Here is an 18,848-nt window from a genome sequence, read left to right as displayed (position 1 = left end):
TATATCAACTTTAGCTCCAGGGGTGTATATATCAGGCTTTTGCTCTTTCTCATAATGGGAACCAAATCCCACTGGAAATGTCTGTTCATGTTATCACAGTCATAACTCCCATCTGTAGCTCTAGGAGCTCCTGGTAGCCTCTGGAACAAATGAGCTTTAAAGTTCAAGAACCACATAACTGTGTAGTTTATTCTACAAGAATCTCAACTTGCTCAAAAGATTTTTGTTTTGTTTTGTTGGTACTGGGAATCAAACTCAGGACTTTACACTTGCCAGGCAGGTACCTTAGCCACTGAGCTATATCCCCAGACCACTCAAAAGACTTTTCAGCTTTTTAGTCCCAACACAATATGGCATCCTCCTTTTTATTAAATTATACAAAAGGCTGACAGTTTAAGCAAGGTTAGCAGTTTAAGGAAGATCAAATGTATAAATATACCAATAGGGGCTGGGAAGATAGCTCAGCGGTCTAAGCACCTGCCTCGCAAGCACAAGTACCCTGGTTCAGTCCGCAGTACTGCATGCTGTGCTGGTCCAGAACCCCAGGTGGCCAGTGGCTGGATATGGTGGCACACACCTGTGATTCCAGTGCTGGGGAGGCTGAGACAGGAGTATTGTTATGAGTCCAAGCTGCATATCGAGACCCTATACCAAATAAATAAATAAAATATTTTTAAAAAATGTACCAATAGCTCAAGAATCCTCGAAATAGTCGAAATTGTTTTGTATTTATTGGAATGGGCTGCTGCAGCAAACCTTTTTAGGTGTCATGTATCTGTTACCCAACATTAGATAAATTCCCAAACATTTTACAGCTCGGCCCTTGCACTTCATGGGGACTGATTTTCCATTATGTTGGAAAATCAGACCTACAGACCTAGTCAAGGTAGGAGTTGGGAAGCTCTCAGATAAGGGAAGCTGGAATTCAGGGTACGTTAAGGCAAGTAGGGAGACATAAGCAAGGGAGATGTAGGCTCAGAGAGCAGGTCACAAATAGCATCACCAGGAGGGAATAAAAGAAACTGGGAATCCTCCGACTTTGCAAGTACAGCCCTTTCCACAAGAGCCATTGCCATTGGATAAACCTACATATTTCACAAAGGTCTGGTTTATCCCTAAGAACAAAGATGCCCGGATGTAGAGCACTTATGACCAGTTCCCTGTGTTGTTGTTTTTTTTTTTTAAGGAAAAAAAAAAATCCCAAAACTGCAGAACAGTATTATAGTTCAAACTTCTATTTTTCTGACAAGAATTTTGATCACTTAGTTCATACTGAAGCCAGGCAGCCTTGCAAAAAGAAAATAAGCTTCTTTTTTTCTCTGTTCTTTTAGGATTTGAGGGTCAAATGTGTCCGATTTGTCAGGGATGTTTCCAAGGGTCCCCTTGGAAGGAAGAGGGGGCAAGAGCCTGGGAATTGCCATCAGAAAGACAGAGACCATGTCCTAATCGAGCTATGCTGACAACAAAGACCAGACACATTTGTATCTTTCCACAAAGTTAGAATTTATTGAATAAATTCATTAGTTACATCGACTTCATCAGCCTTATCAGACCAAGTATTCATTGTCCACTCAATAGCCAACAAGTGGGCAAGCCCAGGTTCTTTTATTCCAGTCTTAATTTTAATATCTGCATTATTCAGGTCATACATCACATTTCACACACTAATCTATAGGTCTAAGACAGGATTAATGGTGGCTCAGGAAGTAGAAGAAAGAACTAGAATTTATAATCTTCCTGCCTCAGCCTCCCAGCGTTTTGGGATTATAGATGCACACCACCACACCCAGCATACTTATTTCTGATTTAGCAAATTTATTTTCAAAAGTGAAAAAGTTTACCACAATACTTGAGCGGTTTAGTTGTTTAAATATCGTGAGAAAAAAATTGTTTTTAGCTCACAGTCATATTTACACTAATGCTTGGAAGGGGGACCCTCTAGCCCATGAAAGTTCTGTGTTCTCCCCAGGCCTCAAGTCACACTTGTCTTCTTGGTTTCAGAGTATAGGACAAAATTTATTACCCTCCTTGCTGACTGACTTTGTGTTGTATCTCCTGACGAAACTCTCAACATCTGACCAACAAACTACAACCAAAGCAGCCTCCATCCTGAAACTGACGCTGAAATACCATGCCCAGAAGGTCACCAGGGTAAGGTGCTTGACAAAGTATCTGACATTTCCAGAGTGCATCTCTATTGTAAGCATTTTTGCTTTCCCCTCCCCTCCCCATCTTCCCCTCCCTCTCCTCACAGGTCCTCTTCCCAGCTCCACAAAACACACCTCCCTGTCTTCTACCCTCTTTTTTATTTTGCTCTTAAATCGTTTATATTCTGGGTTTCTCATACAGGAGAAACAATGCGATATTTAACCTTTCATTCTTTTTATTTATTTAGTGTGTGTGTGTGTGTGTGTGTGTGTGTGTGTGGCCAGCTCAGCCCACCAGGGGGCGGGGCTGGCTGGCATGTGGTGCTGGGGGATTGAACTGCGGTCCCTGTGCTTTGCTAAGCTTGTTCTAAGTAGGTGCTTTAGACCATTGAGCCATCTCACCAGCCCCTAACCTTTCATTCTTGCTTATTTCACTTAAGATTATGATCTTGGGATGTATTCATTGTCCTAAAATGACTCAAATGTGCCCTTCCTGTGGCTGAGTAGTACACCATAGGAAATGTATACCACGTTTCTTTATCCGTTCATCTGTTGACAGCACACAGGCCACTTTGAAAATTTAGCTGCAGTGTAGGTCTGACTTTGCTATATGTCTATTTCTTTTCATATACATTTCTTACTCATTATCTCACTAATAAAATTAGGTTTTTTTGTGAAACATTTCAAGCACGTAGGAAATTCTAGAGAGTACTTTCATGAATATTCACCTGCCAATCATACTAAATTATAATATTTTACTATATTTGTTTTAGTTTGTTTTCAAATAAATGTGTTAACAACAGTAACACAGCAGCCACTGTTTAAACCTCTTGGGTAGCTCTTGAATTTGAAGGACCTTCACCCTGACACAGGGTGACTCATTTGTGGGCTCAGGACAGAATGAAATATGGGACTGTGCCTTCGTAATGTAGGCAGAATGTCATGAAGTGGCTGCACCTATGAAGTTTTCTTTCTCTCAGAGTCTCAAGACATGATGGAGTTCTTATTTTCCATTTAATGTCTTTGTAAGTAAAAAAAAAATTAAAATTTTAAAGTATTATTATTAGTATTATGATTTGCTATCCATACTATAGTGTTTAGTGCTAGTTATCAAGTGCAAATGCGAGAGCATTTAGCTGGTGTGGTGTTGCACACTGGTAATCCCGGGGCTTTACGTGGTGGAGGTGAGAGGGCTGCAAATCTGAGCTCAGCCAGGACCACTTAGAGGTTGAGTGAGACACTTTCTCAGACTGAAAAGGTAAGAAGGGCGCTCATTCCAGCAGCACATATATAAAACTGGAACAATAGAGACGATTAGCCTGGCTCCCGCGCAGGGATGACACACAAACTGTTAAGCATTCCATATTTTTCCACAAACACAAACCAGTAATAGCAACAGTAATAGTAATAGCAATAATAATGATGATGAAAGGGGGAAGGGGAGAAACAGGGAAACAAAGAATCAAGATATATTAAGTACCTGTATTTACTACTGAGATAAGTATAAATACCATATATGGCAAACATGTACTAATAAAAAAATTTTAAAGAACATTGACATTAAAAGCATAAAAAGATAAACAAAAAGAGCTGGTGGTGTAGCTCCATGCAGAGGCCCTGGGTTCAATCCCAGGTATAAATAAATAAGTGCATTTAACTCATGTGTACAATCACTAAACTAAGGCAATTTGTATTTCACACATGTATATGGATTTCATTTTTTCCAGAAGCAGAAAAGTTGAAACACTACCCAAAACTAACTTAGTCTGCCAGGAGTAGTGGCACAGTCCTCTAATCTCAGCACTAGGGAGGCTGAGACAGGAGGATCACCAGAAATTTGAGGCCAGCCTATGTTACATCATGCGTTCAAGGCCAGCCTAAACTACATAGTGAAATTCTGTAAAGTGACTCAGTTGTTTTTATTTCCCTTCTTGTCATTCAGATATTCTGTTAAAATGGCTTACCTTTGTCTCAGTTACTCTTCTCTCGTTGCTGGGACAAATACCCTACACTCAAAATGAAGGAAGAAAGGTTTATTTATTTTTTTAAGTTTATTTATTTATTTATTGTGTGTGGGGGGGTGGGTGTGGCCAGCTCAGCCCACCTGGGGGCGGGGCTGGCTGGCATGTGGTGCTGGGGGATCGAACCACAGTCCCTGTGCTTTAGCTAAACTTGTTCTAAGTAGGTGCTTTAGACCACTGAGCCATCTCACCAGCCCGGAAAGGTTTATTTAACTCACAGTTTATGGAGGTTTCATTTCGTACTCCATGGCTCCAACGCAAATGACAGCGGTACACGGCAGTAGAAAATAATGAAAAGCAGAAGAGGAGCAACAGCTCCAGCCACCACCGCGTGTAGCCCCTCCGAAGTCTGGGACTCCTCCAAGGAAGCGGGCAGGGCCAGGCCCAGGAAGCCTTCCTCAATTCCCTTATATACACTTTTTGTGCTGAGTCACCCTGGGGTGGCCCATGGCTCTAGGGATGAACCAGTCGCACCCCAGGGCCGGCCCAATAGTGCCCCAGGTTGGGCCCTGCGCATCTGCAGAGCTGGGCCCGCACATCCAGACGGCCAGTTCAGCCAAGTTGACACAATGTATCAACTACCGCAATCTTCAAGCTCACTGATGTTAGAAAAGACTGAAAAGTACTTAAGGGTTTCCGTTTGTGTTGTCATAAGAGAGTATCGGAGACCCGGTAACTGTAATGAACAGAGATTGATGTGTTGGCAGTGCTGGAAGCTGGGAAGTCCGCGTCGCGAGGCAGCATCTCGTGTAGAAGGCGGAAGGGCAGAGCACATGCTCCTTGCATCAGGAACCTCCTCCCCCAGCAACTAACCTACTCCTGTGATAACCACACTAAGCCATGCATGAGGCCAGACCCTGCACCCAGTCACCTCTGCAAGGTGTCCCCTCGCAACACTTGTTTTGTGGATGAAGTTCCCGGTGCTTGAGATCTGGAGGGCACGTTCAGTCCGTAGCGTTCTGTCTTTCTCCGGCCTTCTGCGCCATCCTTGGTTCAGCTAAGCGGCTGCAGTTCGTGGAAGAGCTCCGTGCTCTACTCATGGACTTCCAGGCACTGGAGGCCCACAAGAGCCCCAAAAGTCTCCACTATTGCAGAGTCTTCTGTGCTCCACTGTCCCGTGGGCTTAGTTTATAAAACACGAACCCCAAGGGAAAATTATTTAAAAATGTCAAGATGGCAATAACAGAGTTCTAAACAAAATACGGGGTTGTCTGTCCACGAGCCCTGTGCATCCATCGTACAAGCCCAGGAGCACGGCCCGTGGGGACAGGAGGCTGACCTCCCAACACCCTCTCCTGAGCCCGCAGTGCAAAGTAACTGAAAGCAAGCGGAATGCCTGTTCGCACGCTCAGGGAGGCAGGAACGTGGGGGGAGCCTGGAGAACAGCCGGAGCAGCTACAGGCAGGCACAGTCTTCAGAGCCGAGTCGCAGAGGCCTTCTTCGGAACAACACGGAGCTCTCCATAGGAGCCAGAGGAGCACTCAGAGAGGCTGCAGGAAACCACTGCACGCTTGGGTAGAGGAAGCCACTAGAAAACTGGATGTGTAGAACTAGCCTTTGGTATAGTAAATCTGCAGAAACTGAATACAAATAGGGTTCATCAACTTAAATGATCACCCCAGCTCTCACAGAAGGCTGAACTACTTACTGGAGAAGATAGGTTCCTAAAGGGAGTTAGAGTCTAAAGTCGGCTATACGGAAAAATTGTGTATGGTTAAAAATAGTCCTGAACATCTACTTTTACAAATAATATATGTATATACAAAGGCTTACAATCTTTAAATAAAGCTACTGAGGCAGGAGGATTGTTGTGAGTTCCAGACCAGCCTGCGCTACAAAGTGAACTCAAGGCCAGCCTGAGCTGCATAGTGAGAGCCCCTCTCAAAAAGACAAAACTAAGTAAATAAACAAATCTAGCACCCTAAGTCTTCCTTGGGCAACTAAAAACAGATCACCCTTCGTGTAGTTGAGCAGCCAGTGGCAGCTTGTGGAAAGAGTTCCTGCGCCGAAAGTAGGAGGGCAACAAGGACAGGAAGCAACTGGGAGCCCTAGAAGTGAAGAGGTCCTCGGCGCAGAGTCATGGCCTATTGTCACCTCATGCTCAGCTGGAGGTACATGTGTCCCAGGTGTATCCTGTGATCTCTCACACTTCATTTATTTTTTCTTTTGCTTTATTAATGTAAGACCAACTCCAAGCCTGGGTAGAATGCTCCTCGTTCAAGATTAATTGTAGGGTCGGCCAGATACTCAACGTTTTAAAGCACCTGTTTAGGCAGGCTCGGGAACTGGGGTTCTATCCCCAGGGTGCCCTGCTGGCCCTGCCCCTAGGGCATGGTGTGCTGAGACAGCAATTGAGACTGGGTAGGTGGTGCATGTCTGTAATCCCAGCACTTGGGAGGCTGAAAACAGGAGGATCACTATGAGTCTGAGCTGTGTAGTGAAACCCTATAGACCCTGTACTAAATACATTAAAAAAAAAAATAAGAGTAAGTAAAAAGGAAAAAAAAAAACCAAAACTAGTGGCGGACTTATGAGTAGAGAGAATGCAAGATTACAATTCAGAGGTTGAACATTTTACCTTTCGCTTATTCTCCCGTCCCCCGCTCACATGCATTCAGATGGCCATCACTTTTCACAAAGTTGTTCTGCAGTAAGTTCTTCCACTGTTATTCTACTCAACTGTTTTGACTTTCCTTTTTAAGGATTTGAGCTGGGTGTACATTTTCTATTACTAATCTTGTCTAATGAAGTCTAGCCTCCCCAAATAAATATTTAATAGGTATCTTCCTGATATCCATAAATACAATTTGATTCTTCCTTTAAATAAATATTTTGCATTGTGTAAATGTAATCCCTGCTTGTCCTTGCTTGTGTATTAATTGCTTCTGTGTGAGGAGAGACTGGACTGTCATGCTCAAACAATATCTTGCTGTCAGAGTGACCATGAAACAGGAGACTTGCTGACCTATAAAATTTCTCTTTCAGGTGTCTCAGATGGTGGACACTATTTATAAGCAATTGAATGAAAATCCTTCTTACTTTATAAAGGATGTCTTGCTGGAGGTTGTCACCTTGTTGACACAAACATCGCCCAAAAGCGTCGTCTTTCAGCTCTTGGAATACCCAGTCCCAGCAGACAAGTATGGTCTCTCCTCGCCCCTCCTCCTGTTTGTTCACCAGCTCACAGGCACACGGACATGGGCTCAAGTCTTGGGCTGTCATTTCCAGGCCGTGTGTCTTTTTTGAGACCTGTTTTTGTGCCATATAGGTGATTGTAAGGCTTAGATACTGATAGAGGGGAAATGGTAGATGACAAATGCACCAAGTTCCTGAGAAAAGTAGGAGTGTGGCTTCCTCCTCTTTGCTCTGTCCTTCCTCCTCCAATCTTCCCCCAGGTCGAAGGATGAACTCTAAGGAGCAATGGAGGCTAGGAGTAGGAAACTGAGCCAATTTATTGAAGAAAAAGAATGAGGAATAGGAATATCCCCTGAGAGACAGAAGGGGTCCTGAATGGGTCTTCAACGAGCCCATTCCTCAAAGGAAGTTTCAGAGAGCAAAATCATGGGGTGGGTACAACATGGGTCAAAATTATGATCAACTAATAAGATTGCCAAAAAAAAAAGTAAGATTGCAAGTAGACGCTCAGGTAATATTAATCCAATTGCAGCAAGGGCATATAGGTGACATCATTAGCCTTGTTAACCTAGCTTTAGTCTTATCTTTAATTGTATGGTTGGTGTTTTGGGGGTTTTTTGATAGTGGGAATTGAACTCAGGACCTTGCACTTGCCAGGTAGGCACTTGTGCCACTGAGCTATATCCCCAACCATTGTCTTAATTTTAGTGGTTTAGTCTTAGCGGATGGGAGAAGATGGCCCATCCCTAATGGATAATGGGAAATCTCAAAAGGTTGAAAACAATAATCCCAAACTCCTATTTATCCCTTAGGGAAGTATGTAAATCTAGCCATTATGACTTTTTTTTTTTTTTTTGAGACAGGGTCTTACTATGCAATTCAGGCTGGCCTTGAGCTCACTTTGTAGCCAGGCTGGTCTCAAACTGTCACCAATCCTCCTGCCTCAGTCTACTGAGTACTGGGCTTACAAGTGTGTGCCACCACCCCTGGCTTGTCACTTTAATCTTCTTGGGGAGCACCTCCACCCACTGTTTCCATGTGTTCTCATCTTCTGCACAGATGCCCAAGAGCCCAGCCCTGTCTGACTGCCTATAATATTTCTACCTGACTTAACTGCCTATAATAATATGATCATAAATGCTATTCATAACTATGACGAATAGCTGGCACACAGTGGGGCCACAAGAAATTATTGATGTCATCTTTATTTAGCTATCGATTATGTTCTGTTGCATATCTTTCGGGCACAAACCTGTACTCAAAGTGATAATAGATGTTTCTTGCCATTTGGAAAATTTACTCTTTTTTTTCTGAAGGGAAAAAAAAAATCCACAGTTATTTTTCTTGTTTATGAAGTACATAAAATATCCCTACCCACCAATAAAAAATAAGACATTAAAAGTTGCCAAAATAGGGCTGGTGAGATGGCTCAGTGGTCTAAAGCACCTACTTAGAACAAGCTTAGCAAAGCACAGGGACCAGGATTCAATCCCCCAGCACCACATGCCAGCCAGCCCCGCCCCCTGGTGGGCTGAGCTGGCCACACACACACACACACAAATAAATAAATATTTTTTTTAAAAATTGCCAAAATATAATTGGAAGTCTCCAGCCTCTTGACTGTTAATCTGAAATTCATGATCCAGGATCACAAGATATATTGTAGAAAACAATGCTAATGCGAGCCTGTGGGACAGTATGATTCAGTACATTAGAACTGTGCAAACCTCATCCCTCTACTTCTGCCTCGGACATGGGGAAGATATGACTTCCTATTGCAGTAGTGCTTGCTACAAGACAGCCAGCATTCAGAAAGGAGGTCAAGCAAGGGTGGTGGTGCACGCCTGTAATTCCAGCACTTGGGCGGCTGAGCAGGAGGATCACTACACAAACTCCAAGCCAGCCTGGGCTACACAGTGAGTTCAAGGCCAACCTGAGCTACATACAAGACTCTGTCTCGAAAAACAGACAGAAGAGAGACATGACAGGAAGGGAATTAGGTTTTATTCCAAATGGCCAGGCTCTTATTCTAAGGATAATCATTTCAAAATGGGTCCATTTTGTACAAAAGGGTCTGTCTAGGCAGGAGAGCAGGGCAGTAGGCTGTGTGCTGAGTCAGTTAATCATCTAACCTCTGGATAGCCATCTTTGTCAGTTAGGGGGATGTTTTTCTTTCTTTTAGTTAGAAAATTCCTATGATTACAAGTGACTTCCTCTTCTGGGCAAATTCTGTAATCCTTTAGATTAACACCTCATTCTTATGCAAATTATGCATTATTCTTCTTTTGATTAGAAAATAGGATAAGAGCCCTTAGAACCCTCATTTTGATGTTTGAAAATCACCAAGGGGCCAGGGAGATAGCTCAGCAAGCTTAAGCCTGTGCCTGGCAAGCACAAGGTCCAGAGTTCAAATTTCTAGTAATCCCCAGGAAGTGGGGAGAGGATGTGGGGAAGGATGAGAAGGATGAGGAATTCTCTGGATTGGAACAAAGGGCAGCTGAGGCTTTTATGGTCTTTTTTCAGAGGTGGAGTTTGGAAGGGATGTTTAGATATATCTGAGGGAGCTGGTTGGGGTCTTCCCTGAGGTGGCGGGAAGGGAAGGAAATTGTGTCCTGGGCTGAGTTGGAGAAGAAGGAGGGAGGTGGTCTTGGGGAAGGTGGGTTTTGTTTTAAGGGCTTCAGCCATATTAGATGACCACCATGATGATTTTAGCAATTCATACTAGGGCCAGAAACTGTCATCTGTATTGTCTTTGCTCTATAAAGATGTGATCCATGTCACTATGTCTAGTGGTGAATGGCCAGCATAGGATCTGCCCACGTTCATAGCCCTTTGTGTTCACAGGGCTGTGATGCTGATGTGGCAGGCAGTGGGCACCAAGCCACAAGCTGCCTCTCAAGTGCTGAAGGTGATCCTCTTGGTGTTGAAGGACAAGCCTTGTGAAGTGGAGGACAACCTGCAGGAAGAGAAATGCTTCATTCTGGATACCAGCAACATGATGCCTCTGGCGGTGATGACCACGATGAGTGTTTCTTCCCAGTGTCATTCTCCTCCCCTTTACCAGTCCTGTCTAGGGACTCAGGAGATGGCTCAGTAGAATAAATGCTTGCCTGGCAAGTGCAAGGGCCTGAGTTCAATGCCTGGTTCCACCACAAAAAAAAAGAAGAAGAAGAAGCAGCCAATCCTATCTGCATAGACTTGATCCTTCAACATAGTTTGTCCTCTTCTGTCCACTGGCCTGATACACATTTGTTGTGTGCCACATCCTGACCATGGGGCTTACATTCTAAGACATGGAGACAGGAAAGACATATGTGTCAGATGTCCAAAGAAATCTAGAACAGGGTTGGGGGAAAGGAAGTGACAGTGACGGTATAGGTGACTTGGTCAGGTCCAGCCTCCCTGCTGGTGGGACATTTAATCGTACACCTTCATCAGATGAGCGTAATCCTTGCACATACCCAAAAGGGACAGGAAGGAGGCCAAAAGCCCCATAGAAATGGAAGTCAGTGAATGGTGAGGCCTACAGAATTAGAGAGAGATGGGCAGTTCTGTGGAGTGTGAAAGCCTAATTTCACTTTTGCCCACCATTATGTATCTCCCAGAGACCCAAATAGTCATGCCTTGGGGTAAATTCAGGTCTTACAGAGATATAATAAAATGACCTAATGTGGTGACACACACATTTAATCTTGCGCTCAGGAGGCTGATGCACGAGTATTGGTGAGAGTTGGAGGCCAGCCTGGGCTATGAAGCAAGACCCTGTCTTAGAAAAACAAAATAAGGGGCTGGTGAGATGGCTCAATGGTCTAAAGCACCTACTTAGAACAAGCTTAGCAAAGCACAGGGACTGCAGTTCAATCCCCCAGCACCACAAGCCAGCCAGCCCTGCTCCCCGGGTGGGCTGAGTTGGACACAAAAATAAATAAATAAATAAATAAATAAAATTTTAAAAAATAAATAAAAGGAAAAATACACCAAGTGATCTAAGGACAGCCTGGTCACCTCCCCTTACCTGTCCCACTTCCCTGCTCAGTCTTCATGGCCACATATGAAGGGGAACTGGGGATATCCTCTTGGGGACCAGCTTGCTTCCCACTGGCTTGGGAGCCAGGGACATTTAGTTGTGTTCTCAGACCCCTGACCTGCGAATGCGTGGCACAGCTCCAGTGCACAGCTGACTTAGTAGCTGCTCCTGAACGAGAGGATACGCAGACATGCTTCATGCTTCCTTCAGGGAGGCTGAGGAAGATTACAGAGTCCTGCCCTTCCTCTCCTTGGTAAGAGTGGGGTTACAGGGACAAGTTTCCCTTTTCAATTCCCTTTTCCTTCCTTTGCAGGCATCCCAGGCCCTGTGTCTGCTTTTGCCTATAAATTCCTACAAGAAAACAGTGGCCCAGTTTTTTGCGGAGCTCTTCATGGCCCTCATGTTTCAACTACTCTACATCAGTCAGCTGAGAGTGCAGCCAAAGAACAGGCTCCTGTGAGAACGCTGGTCACTTCAGGTCCAATCCGAGATGAGCCACTCCCTTGTGTGCATGTGGGGTTTGTGCAACCCTGGGTGTGGCACATTCAAATGTGACAGTGTTCTCTCCTCGGAAGGGCAGATGTGTTCAGTCAAATAACCTTCTGAAGGCCTGGACGTCACATAGCCTGCCCCCTGCATGTGTGCACAGCATAGAAAGAACCACAACCACAAAACACTGCTCATTCTTGCTGCGCTCCTTGTCGGATCTGTATGAGGAGCATTAGGTCACAAGTCATACGCATTCTCTGATGGTAACCGCTCAAGGTTATCATACATATACAAGAAAACAAGGTGCACAAATGTGCATCGTGAACTGAAAAGCTGTTCTGTGGTTGAGAATGGGATGGGTGAGATTACCAATGAATCCCCTGTCCTCATAGGGAAAATTCAGGATTCTTTTTTTGCCCAAGAGAGCTCAGCTTGGTTCTGCAAAATAAATAAATAAATAAATAAATAAATAAATAAATAAATAGGGGGGCTAGGGAGGTAGCTCAGCAGAATATGCGCTTGCTTGGCAAGAGCAAGGGCCTGAGTTCAATCCTGGTTTCCACCAAAAAAAAAAAAAAAAAAAAAAAAAGCGAGCTCAGCTGCTTGTGCTGCCCTCCAGTGGACTCTCAGTGCAACTGTAAGCCAGTTGCCGGGCAGAGCTCTGAACCAGTTTCATTAATATACATAATCCACTCCCACTCACTCTACTTTAATCAGATATATTCCCTCAATTGCCCTGAGTAAAGGAGAGCATTTTATATTCATTAATGGCAATCTTGAAAGAAAACAGACACTTTTTACAAGTCATTACTTTGTTGAAATCTATTGCAAATAAGCTAATAAATGAGTAAGCTGCTCTGTGATGAATCCTAGCTTTTATGAGCTAGAATTTTGATTTAATGCCATGGCCCACATACTACTAATCAAGGGAGATGAAAGCTGCTGGCTTTCATCCCCTTCTTCTGGAACATCCCATGTCTTAAATCCTGGACCCTGCTGGGATGGGCTGAAAAGGCAGAGCGTGTGTACTTAGGCATGTGGAGGTCATTGTCTCAGAATGCTGCCCTGTTTTTGGTCCTTGTAGCTATGCCCGGGACGCACTGAGAATTCTGCTAAACTGTTCTGGGCTGCAGCAGGTGGATATGAGCCTAAGTGAAAGGTTTTGCTGGAGTCATATTTACCAAGGATACTATTACCACGATGGCGTCAACCTCATTGCCAGGTAAGAATAGAGCTCTGGGTGCAACGCTTGGTCTTTCCATCTGCCCTCAAGTCACACACGTGGGAACACAGGATCTATTTCCATTTTTAAATCTGTCTTAATTCTTTCAATGGCCGTTTGATTTCTGCACCTTTGATGATAGCAAGAAGTTTTATTTGGGAATATTTCCCCTTCTCTTCCTCATTGTCTGATGACCCAGTTACTCTCATGCTACAGAACACAGTTGTCTTTCTGATACACAGCTCAAGGGGAATCCAGAGTTCTTCCCTTCTGGAATTTAGCTCGTTCCTGCTCTGCAGACATCAAATAATTCCATAGTCTTGATTTAAAAGGCCCCGTAGGGGCTGGGGAGATAGCTTGACAGTCTAAGTGCCTGCCTGGCAAGCTCAAGGACCCAGGTTCGATCCCTGCTACCACATGTCATGCCAGCCCTGCGCCAAGCCGGCCACCAAAACTGGACATGGTGGCACACGCCTGTAATCGTGGGATTACAGCACTGGGGAAGCTGAGACAGGAAGATCACTATGAGTCTGAGCTGTATAGTAAGACCCTCTACCAAATAAATAAATAAATATTTTTTTTAAGGGGCCCCGGGAAGGCCCTTTGTTCTTTAACCCAACCAATTTTGGGGACTTGGGGTTTAAAAGGATTTTTATGGTTTTTGTTTTGTTTTTACTGGAAACAGGGGTTTCCTCACTTGTCATTTAGTGAATAGCAAGCTTCTGATTATAGAGACAAAATTTTCTGATTAAGAAATAAGATATGGGGACTTGTCGACATAACATACGAATGTGACATTGTAACTGACCCAGAAAGTGTACTTTATGTGGTCCATGGGTTCTTGGTGTTTTTAAAAATGGCACTTTGCTGAGTGTGTTGGTGCACACCTATAATCTCAGCACTCAGGAGGCTGAAGGAGGAGGATCACAGTGAACTCAAGGTCCATCTGGAAGGCCCAGGATATAGGTCGGCCGCAGAGCACCTGCCTAGCAAGCTGGAGGTCATGAGTTTGATTCCTGATACAAAAAACAAAAAACTAGAGCCAGCCAGATAGCTCAGCAGACTAAAGTGCCTGCTTAGCAGAGCACAGCAGCCGGGGTTCAATCCCCAGCATGCTGTGCCAGCCCCGCCCCCCAGGGGGTGCTGAGACAGTGGATTGAGACTGGACATGGTGACACGTGCCTGTAATCCCAGGGTTTGGGAGGCTCAAAACAGGAGAATCACTACAAGTCCGATCTACATGGTGAGATCCTGTACACCCTGTCCTAAGATACAAAGAAGAAGAAGGAGGAAGAGGAGGAGGAGGCGGAGAAGGAGAAAGAGAAGGAGAAGGAGAAGGAGAAGGAGAAGGAGAAGGAGAAGGAGAAGGAGAAGCTGGTCTGAATAGCAGAGCAAGACCCTGTCTCAAAAAACAAATCAGAAAGTTATCTCATTTGCACTTGTGTTTCCAGAATACAACTTACTGTGTAGAAGTATGGTGCATCTGCACCCTACAAGTGGTCACTAGCCCAGTGTCCACTCTGTACTCAGGACCTTTTGATCTTCTTAACCAAAGTTTGACTTATAGAGTAGCAAAGCCCCACCTGGGGATTGATTCAGCATCTGGCGTTAGCAAGTCCCCAGGGGCTGGTAGGCACATTAACGCTCTCAAACATCAACCTGACGTCTTGAAGTGGAAATTTCAAGTGTGTGTGTGTGTGTGTGTGTGTGTGTGTGTGTGTGTGAGTGATAAACTGGACCTCACAGCCTTTTTTTGTGAGGTGTACATGGTAGTCCCAGACTCTGTTCTTCATTATGCTATTCACAAAAGGAAGAGAGTAAAACCGCAGTGATGACCTGCATGGCTATTGCAAGTTGCCCTTTAAATACTTACTGTCTCTCCAAGGATTGATGGGAGATTGCACCCAAGGAGGGCCTTTTGCTGTGTGGCAAGGGATGGGAGGACAGGAAAGAGAAGTGGCATTAAGGAAAGAAATGTGGAGAGAGGTCCAGGTGTATGTAAGCCCCCAGTGGCTGTGCAGAATTCATAGTAAGGCTAGTTTATCTTCGATTAGGGATACTAGGAGTATCTTTTCTTTTTACTCTTGGAGGTAAAAACTATGAGGATAATGTTCCTCTTTTTTCCCCAGTCCTAAGCATTAAACCTTACCCAGAGCCTTCACACTGAGACCTATCCTGATCCATATGTGTATTTTTTAAATCTTTTATTTAGGGCTGGCTGGATAGCTCAGTGGACTAAGTGCTTGCTTAGGTAAGCACAAGGAACGGAGTTCGAGCCCTGGTTTTTCATGCCATGCCGGCCCTGCCCCCCACCAGGCATGCTGAGCCAGCGATGGAGTCTGGGCGTGGTGGTGTGCACCTGTAATCCCAGCACTAGGGAGGCAGAAATCAGGAGGATCACGCTGAGTCTGGGCTGTGTAGTGAGATCCTGCACACACACAAAAAATCTTTTATTTATTTGGTGCGGGGTCTCACTACACAGCTCAGACTCAGAGTGGTCCTCCTGTCTCAGCCTCCCCAGTGTTGGGATTACAAGCATGTGTCACCACACCTGGTTTTGATGGCCAGCACAGTGCGCCCAGCATTCAAGGGTGATCATAGCACGTGCTACTGGGGATCGAACCCGGGTCTCTGAGCTTGCCCGGCAGGCACTCAGACTGCCACTGCGCTATCTCCCCAGCCTCATATACATAATATCTCACTAAGTTGTCCACACTAGGTTTGAACTTGTAGTGCTCTTGCCTCCGTCACCTAGGGTGTTGGAATTACAGGGGCACACCCTCAAGCCCAGTTCATCTTCTCATCACCCATGTTTTCTGACACAGAACACATTTTCTTCCTTGCTAATTCAGTGCCTCATTCTTCTTTACAGAACGCTCTGTGACTACGACTTCCCACAGTTTCCAGAAACCCTATATTATCTCCACAAGATCTTGGTGCAAGGCCCGAGGAGGTCAGAAGAGCATTTCATCATAGTAACATTCTTCATCAGAGTGAGTTCTAACAGGAAACTCTGAATAACACAATTCTCATTTTCTTTTCTTACCTAAGCTTAACACTATAGCCTCTTGGATATTTGTTTTGACCAAGACTTAAAAGAGAACAACAAAAAAAAAAACCACCTGGAGGTGGGGAAGAGGGATGAGTTACATCTGGGTTATGGAAGAGTTGCCCCTTTAGTTTCCCAGGCATGTGCCTTTCTTTGTTTCTTTCTTCCTTCCTTCCCTCCTTCCTTCCTTCTTTCTGTTGTTCCTTTGTCTGCCCCTCCTTGGCCCTCCCTGTCTCTGTATCTCTCTGGGATTGAACCCAGAGGTTTTGCGCTGAGCTGCATCCCAAGGCCTTTCTTGTTTTGAGACAGAGTCCTGCTAAGTTGACCTGTCTTTCTTTCTTCCTCTTCCTCTTCCTTTCTTTTATCCTTCCATTTTGTTTTTGAAACAGGGCCCACCCGCTCTGGGCCTCTCTTCCCTCCTCACTCCCACGTTTCGGCTGCGCAGACACATCCCGCCCTGTCAGCCAGCAGAACCTCGCACCTCCATACCTCTTTGGGAGTGCTCTCTCCAAACACTTCCTCTAATGTCAACGCTGCTTTCAGGTCCAAATCTAAAAAGCACTTCTTGTTCCATACAGTCTAAATTCAGTACTCCTGCAGATGTTTTTGTGGCAACTTGTAGCTTTTCTTCCCAGTTCTCGACACAATGAACAACTCTGTTTTCTTTCCAGCATCACAGAGTAGTCTCGCTGTGTGGCTCAGTCCCGCTGCTCTGTAAGCCCCGCAAGGTCACCAATTGAGACTGTTCTCTTTACCAGTATGTGCCCACTCACTAGCACAGTGCCTGGGCCAAAGGAGAGTTAACTTTTCACAAAATACCTCATCCAGAAGCTCAGCTATCTGACTATAATCTGAAGAGGAGTGTTATTTACTTATTGAGAAACAGGGTCTGCAACGTACCCCCAAATGACGTTGAACTTACTGTATAGCCCAGGCTGGCCCTGAACTCCTGGTGATCTTCCTGCCTCAGCCTCCAGAGTGCTAGAACTGCAGGCATGGACCACCATCCCTGGCAAAGAGAGTAATTTAAGAGAGTGAGTCCATTTAGTTTCCAACAATAGAAAGAAATTATCAAAATGAGAATAAAGCAAAACATCTTTTACTTATCTGATTACCACTTCCCCCTTCTATGAGCACAGGATTATATGAGGAAAACATGTAAGTACTTGGGAGGTTCGTATGACTCAAGGTCCAATCTCAACTTTTATGATAGACAGAAATCCTGCCTTTTGACCTTTCCACTCATTAACTGTTTTTTGTTTTGCTTTGTTTCAGATTCTAGATAAATTCTGCACAGACCCACTCCCAGAATTATTTTTGGTTTTCTTCAGAAAGTGGATCAGTGATTCCAATCCTGAAATTAGCAAATTAAGCCTTCAGAAAATCTCCCACATGGCCCCAGTTGTCAACAAGGTATGTGGGTGGGATTTGTTTGTGTTGTTGTTTTTTGTACTTTCTAGTAAGGGTCTACAGGGTCTGCAGGGTCTCACTACATAGATAGGACTCGTAATCTGCCTGTGTTCAGCCTCCCAAGAGCTGGGATTATAGGTGTGTGCCACCACGCCCAGTCTCAATCGCCATCTCAGAGTGCCCAGGGGTGCAAGGTCAGTGCAGCACGTGGGGGATAGAACTCCAGTCACTGCATCTGCCTAAGCAGGTGCTTTAATCCACTGAGCTATTTGGCCAGCCGGTGAATGGGATTTGTGTCTGGCAGCACTGTGAGAGCCATGACCCGATGTTTTGATATTGCTCGGTATCTTTATGATAAAGTATTGATTTTTTTTTTTTTAGTTTATATTCAGCTAAAACTATCTCAAAGCCTGATGTTTTTGCAATAAGAAAATTTTTTTTAAACATTTATTTATTTATTGTGTGTGTGTGCGCATGTGTGGCCAGCTCAGCCCACCAGGGGGCGGGGCTGACTGGCATGTGGTGCTGGGGGATTGAACCGCGGTCCCTGTGGTTTGCTAAGCTTGTTCCAAGTAGGTGCTTTAGACCACTGAGCCATCTCGCCAGCCCCGCAATAAGAAAATTTTTGAATGGAAAGTATATAAGTCACTGTAGTGGCTTATTCACCTTCTTTATAATTTTTTCCATAAAATCATCCATTGTGCTCAGAATTCATTCATCACCATGGCCCTACATAAGCACTTTTCTTATAGCCCCCACCATGAGCCATGGGTCAGTTTCCCCCAACCACCCACACACACGCGCCCACTGGTTCCCATCTCCAAGCCCTTGCCTCAGCCTTCTCCGCTTACAACGCTTCCCTCTGTCACCATTTTTCTCTTCCTTCAGAGATCAGCCCAAGGAAAACCTCACTGACTGCTGCTTTCACCTCACCCCTCTCAAGCTCACCCCTCTCAGAGCCATGACAACTTCTTTATGTTGTGTTTTGTATCAGTGACCCTCAGTATGGTTTTTGGCTACAAGTATCAACAGCATCTGTTCACTTAGAAGTGCTGCTGTTGGAACACCGCCTAAAGAGACAGGGATTTTGGACTGGAGACCAATAGTCTGTGTTTTCAAAGGTCCTCAGGTGACTAATGCCAGCTCAAATTGAGAATCAATGTCTTACACTGTTTCCGTACGAATCGTGTGATTACTTCTTGTCTTCCAAAATTCGATTAAATATAGGCACACTTCACATTTTATTTTATTTTATTTATTTATTTTTTTAAACATTTTATTTATTTATTTTTTATTTTATTCGTGTGTGTGTGTTTATTTATTTATGTGTGTGTGTGGCCAGCTCAGC

The 18,848-nt window shown here is 44.6% G+C and overlaps 1 protein-coding gene and 1 non-coding gene across 2 annotated transcripts in view; both read left to right on the top strand.

Annotated features, from left to right (window-relative positions):
• The window catches only part of Mroh9 (maestro heat like repeat family member 9), a 112,173-nt gene that overhangs the window by 73,037 nt on the left and 20,288 nt on the right, over positions 1–18,848 (top strand). Inside the window, exons 10-16 of the mRNA XM_023711420.1 lie at positions 2,002–2,151; positions 7,154–7,308; positions 10,148–10,313; positions 11,644–11,786; positions 12,904–13,041; positions 15,914–16,034; positions 17,366–17,503. Coding sequence (XP_023567188.1) covers positions 2,002–2,151; positions 7,154–7,308; positions 10,148–10,313; positions 11,644–11,786; positions 12,904–13,041; positions 15,914–16,034; positions 17,366–17,503 — 1,011 coding nt within the window. The remainder of the gene's footprint in view (positions 1–2,001; positions 2,152–7,153; positions 7,309–10,147; positions 10,314–11,643; positions 11,787–12,903; positions 13,042–15,913; positions 16,035–17,365; positions 17,504–18,848) is intronic.
• Positions 3,415–3,517, top strand: LOC111815810. The gene has a single exon (XR_002820444.1). It is a non-coding gene; the product is annotated as a U6 spliceosomal RNA (small nuclear RNA).

The sequence above is a fragment of the Octodon degus genome, unplaced genomic scaffold (assembly GCF_000260255.1).
Source record: "Octodon degus isolate 3935 unplaced genomic scaffold, OctDeg1.0 scaffold00021, whole genome shotgun sequence".
NCBI lineage: Eukaryota > Metazoa > Chordata > Mammalia > Rodentia > Octodontidae > Octodon > Octodon degus.
The sequence above is the reverse complement of the archived record's forward strand: the minus strand, read 5'-3'. Positions and strand labels throughout refer to the sequence as shown.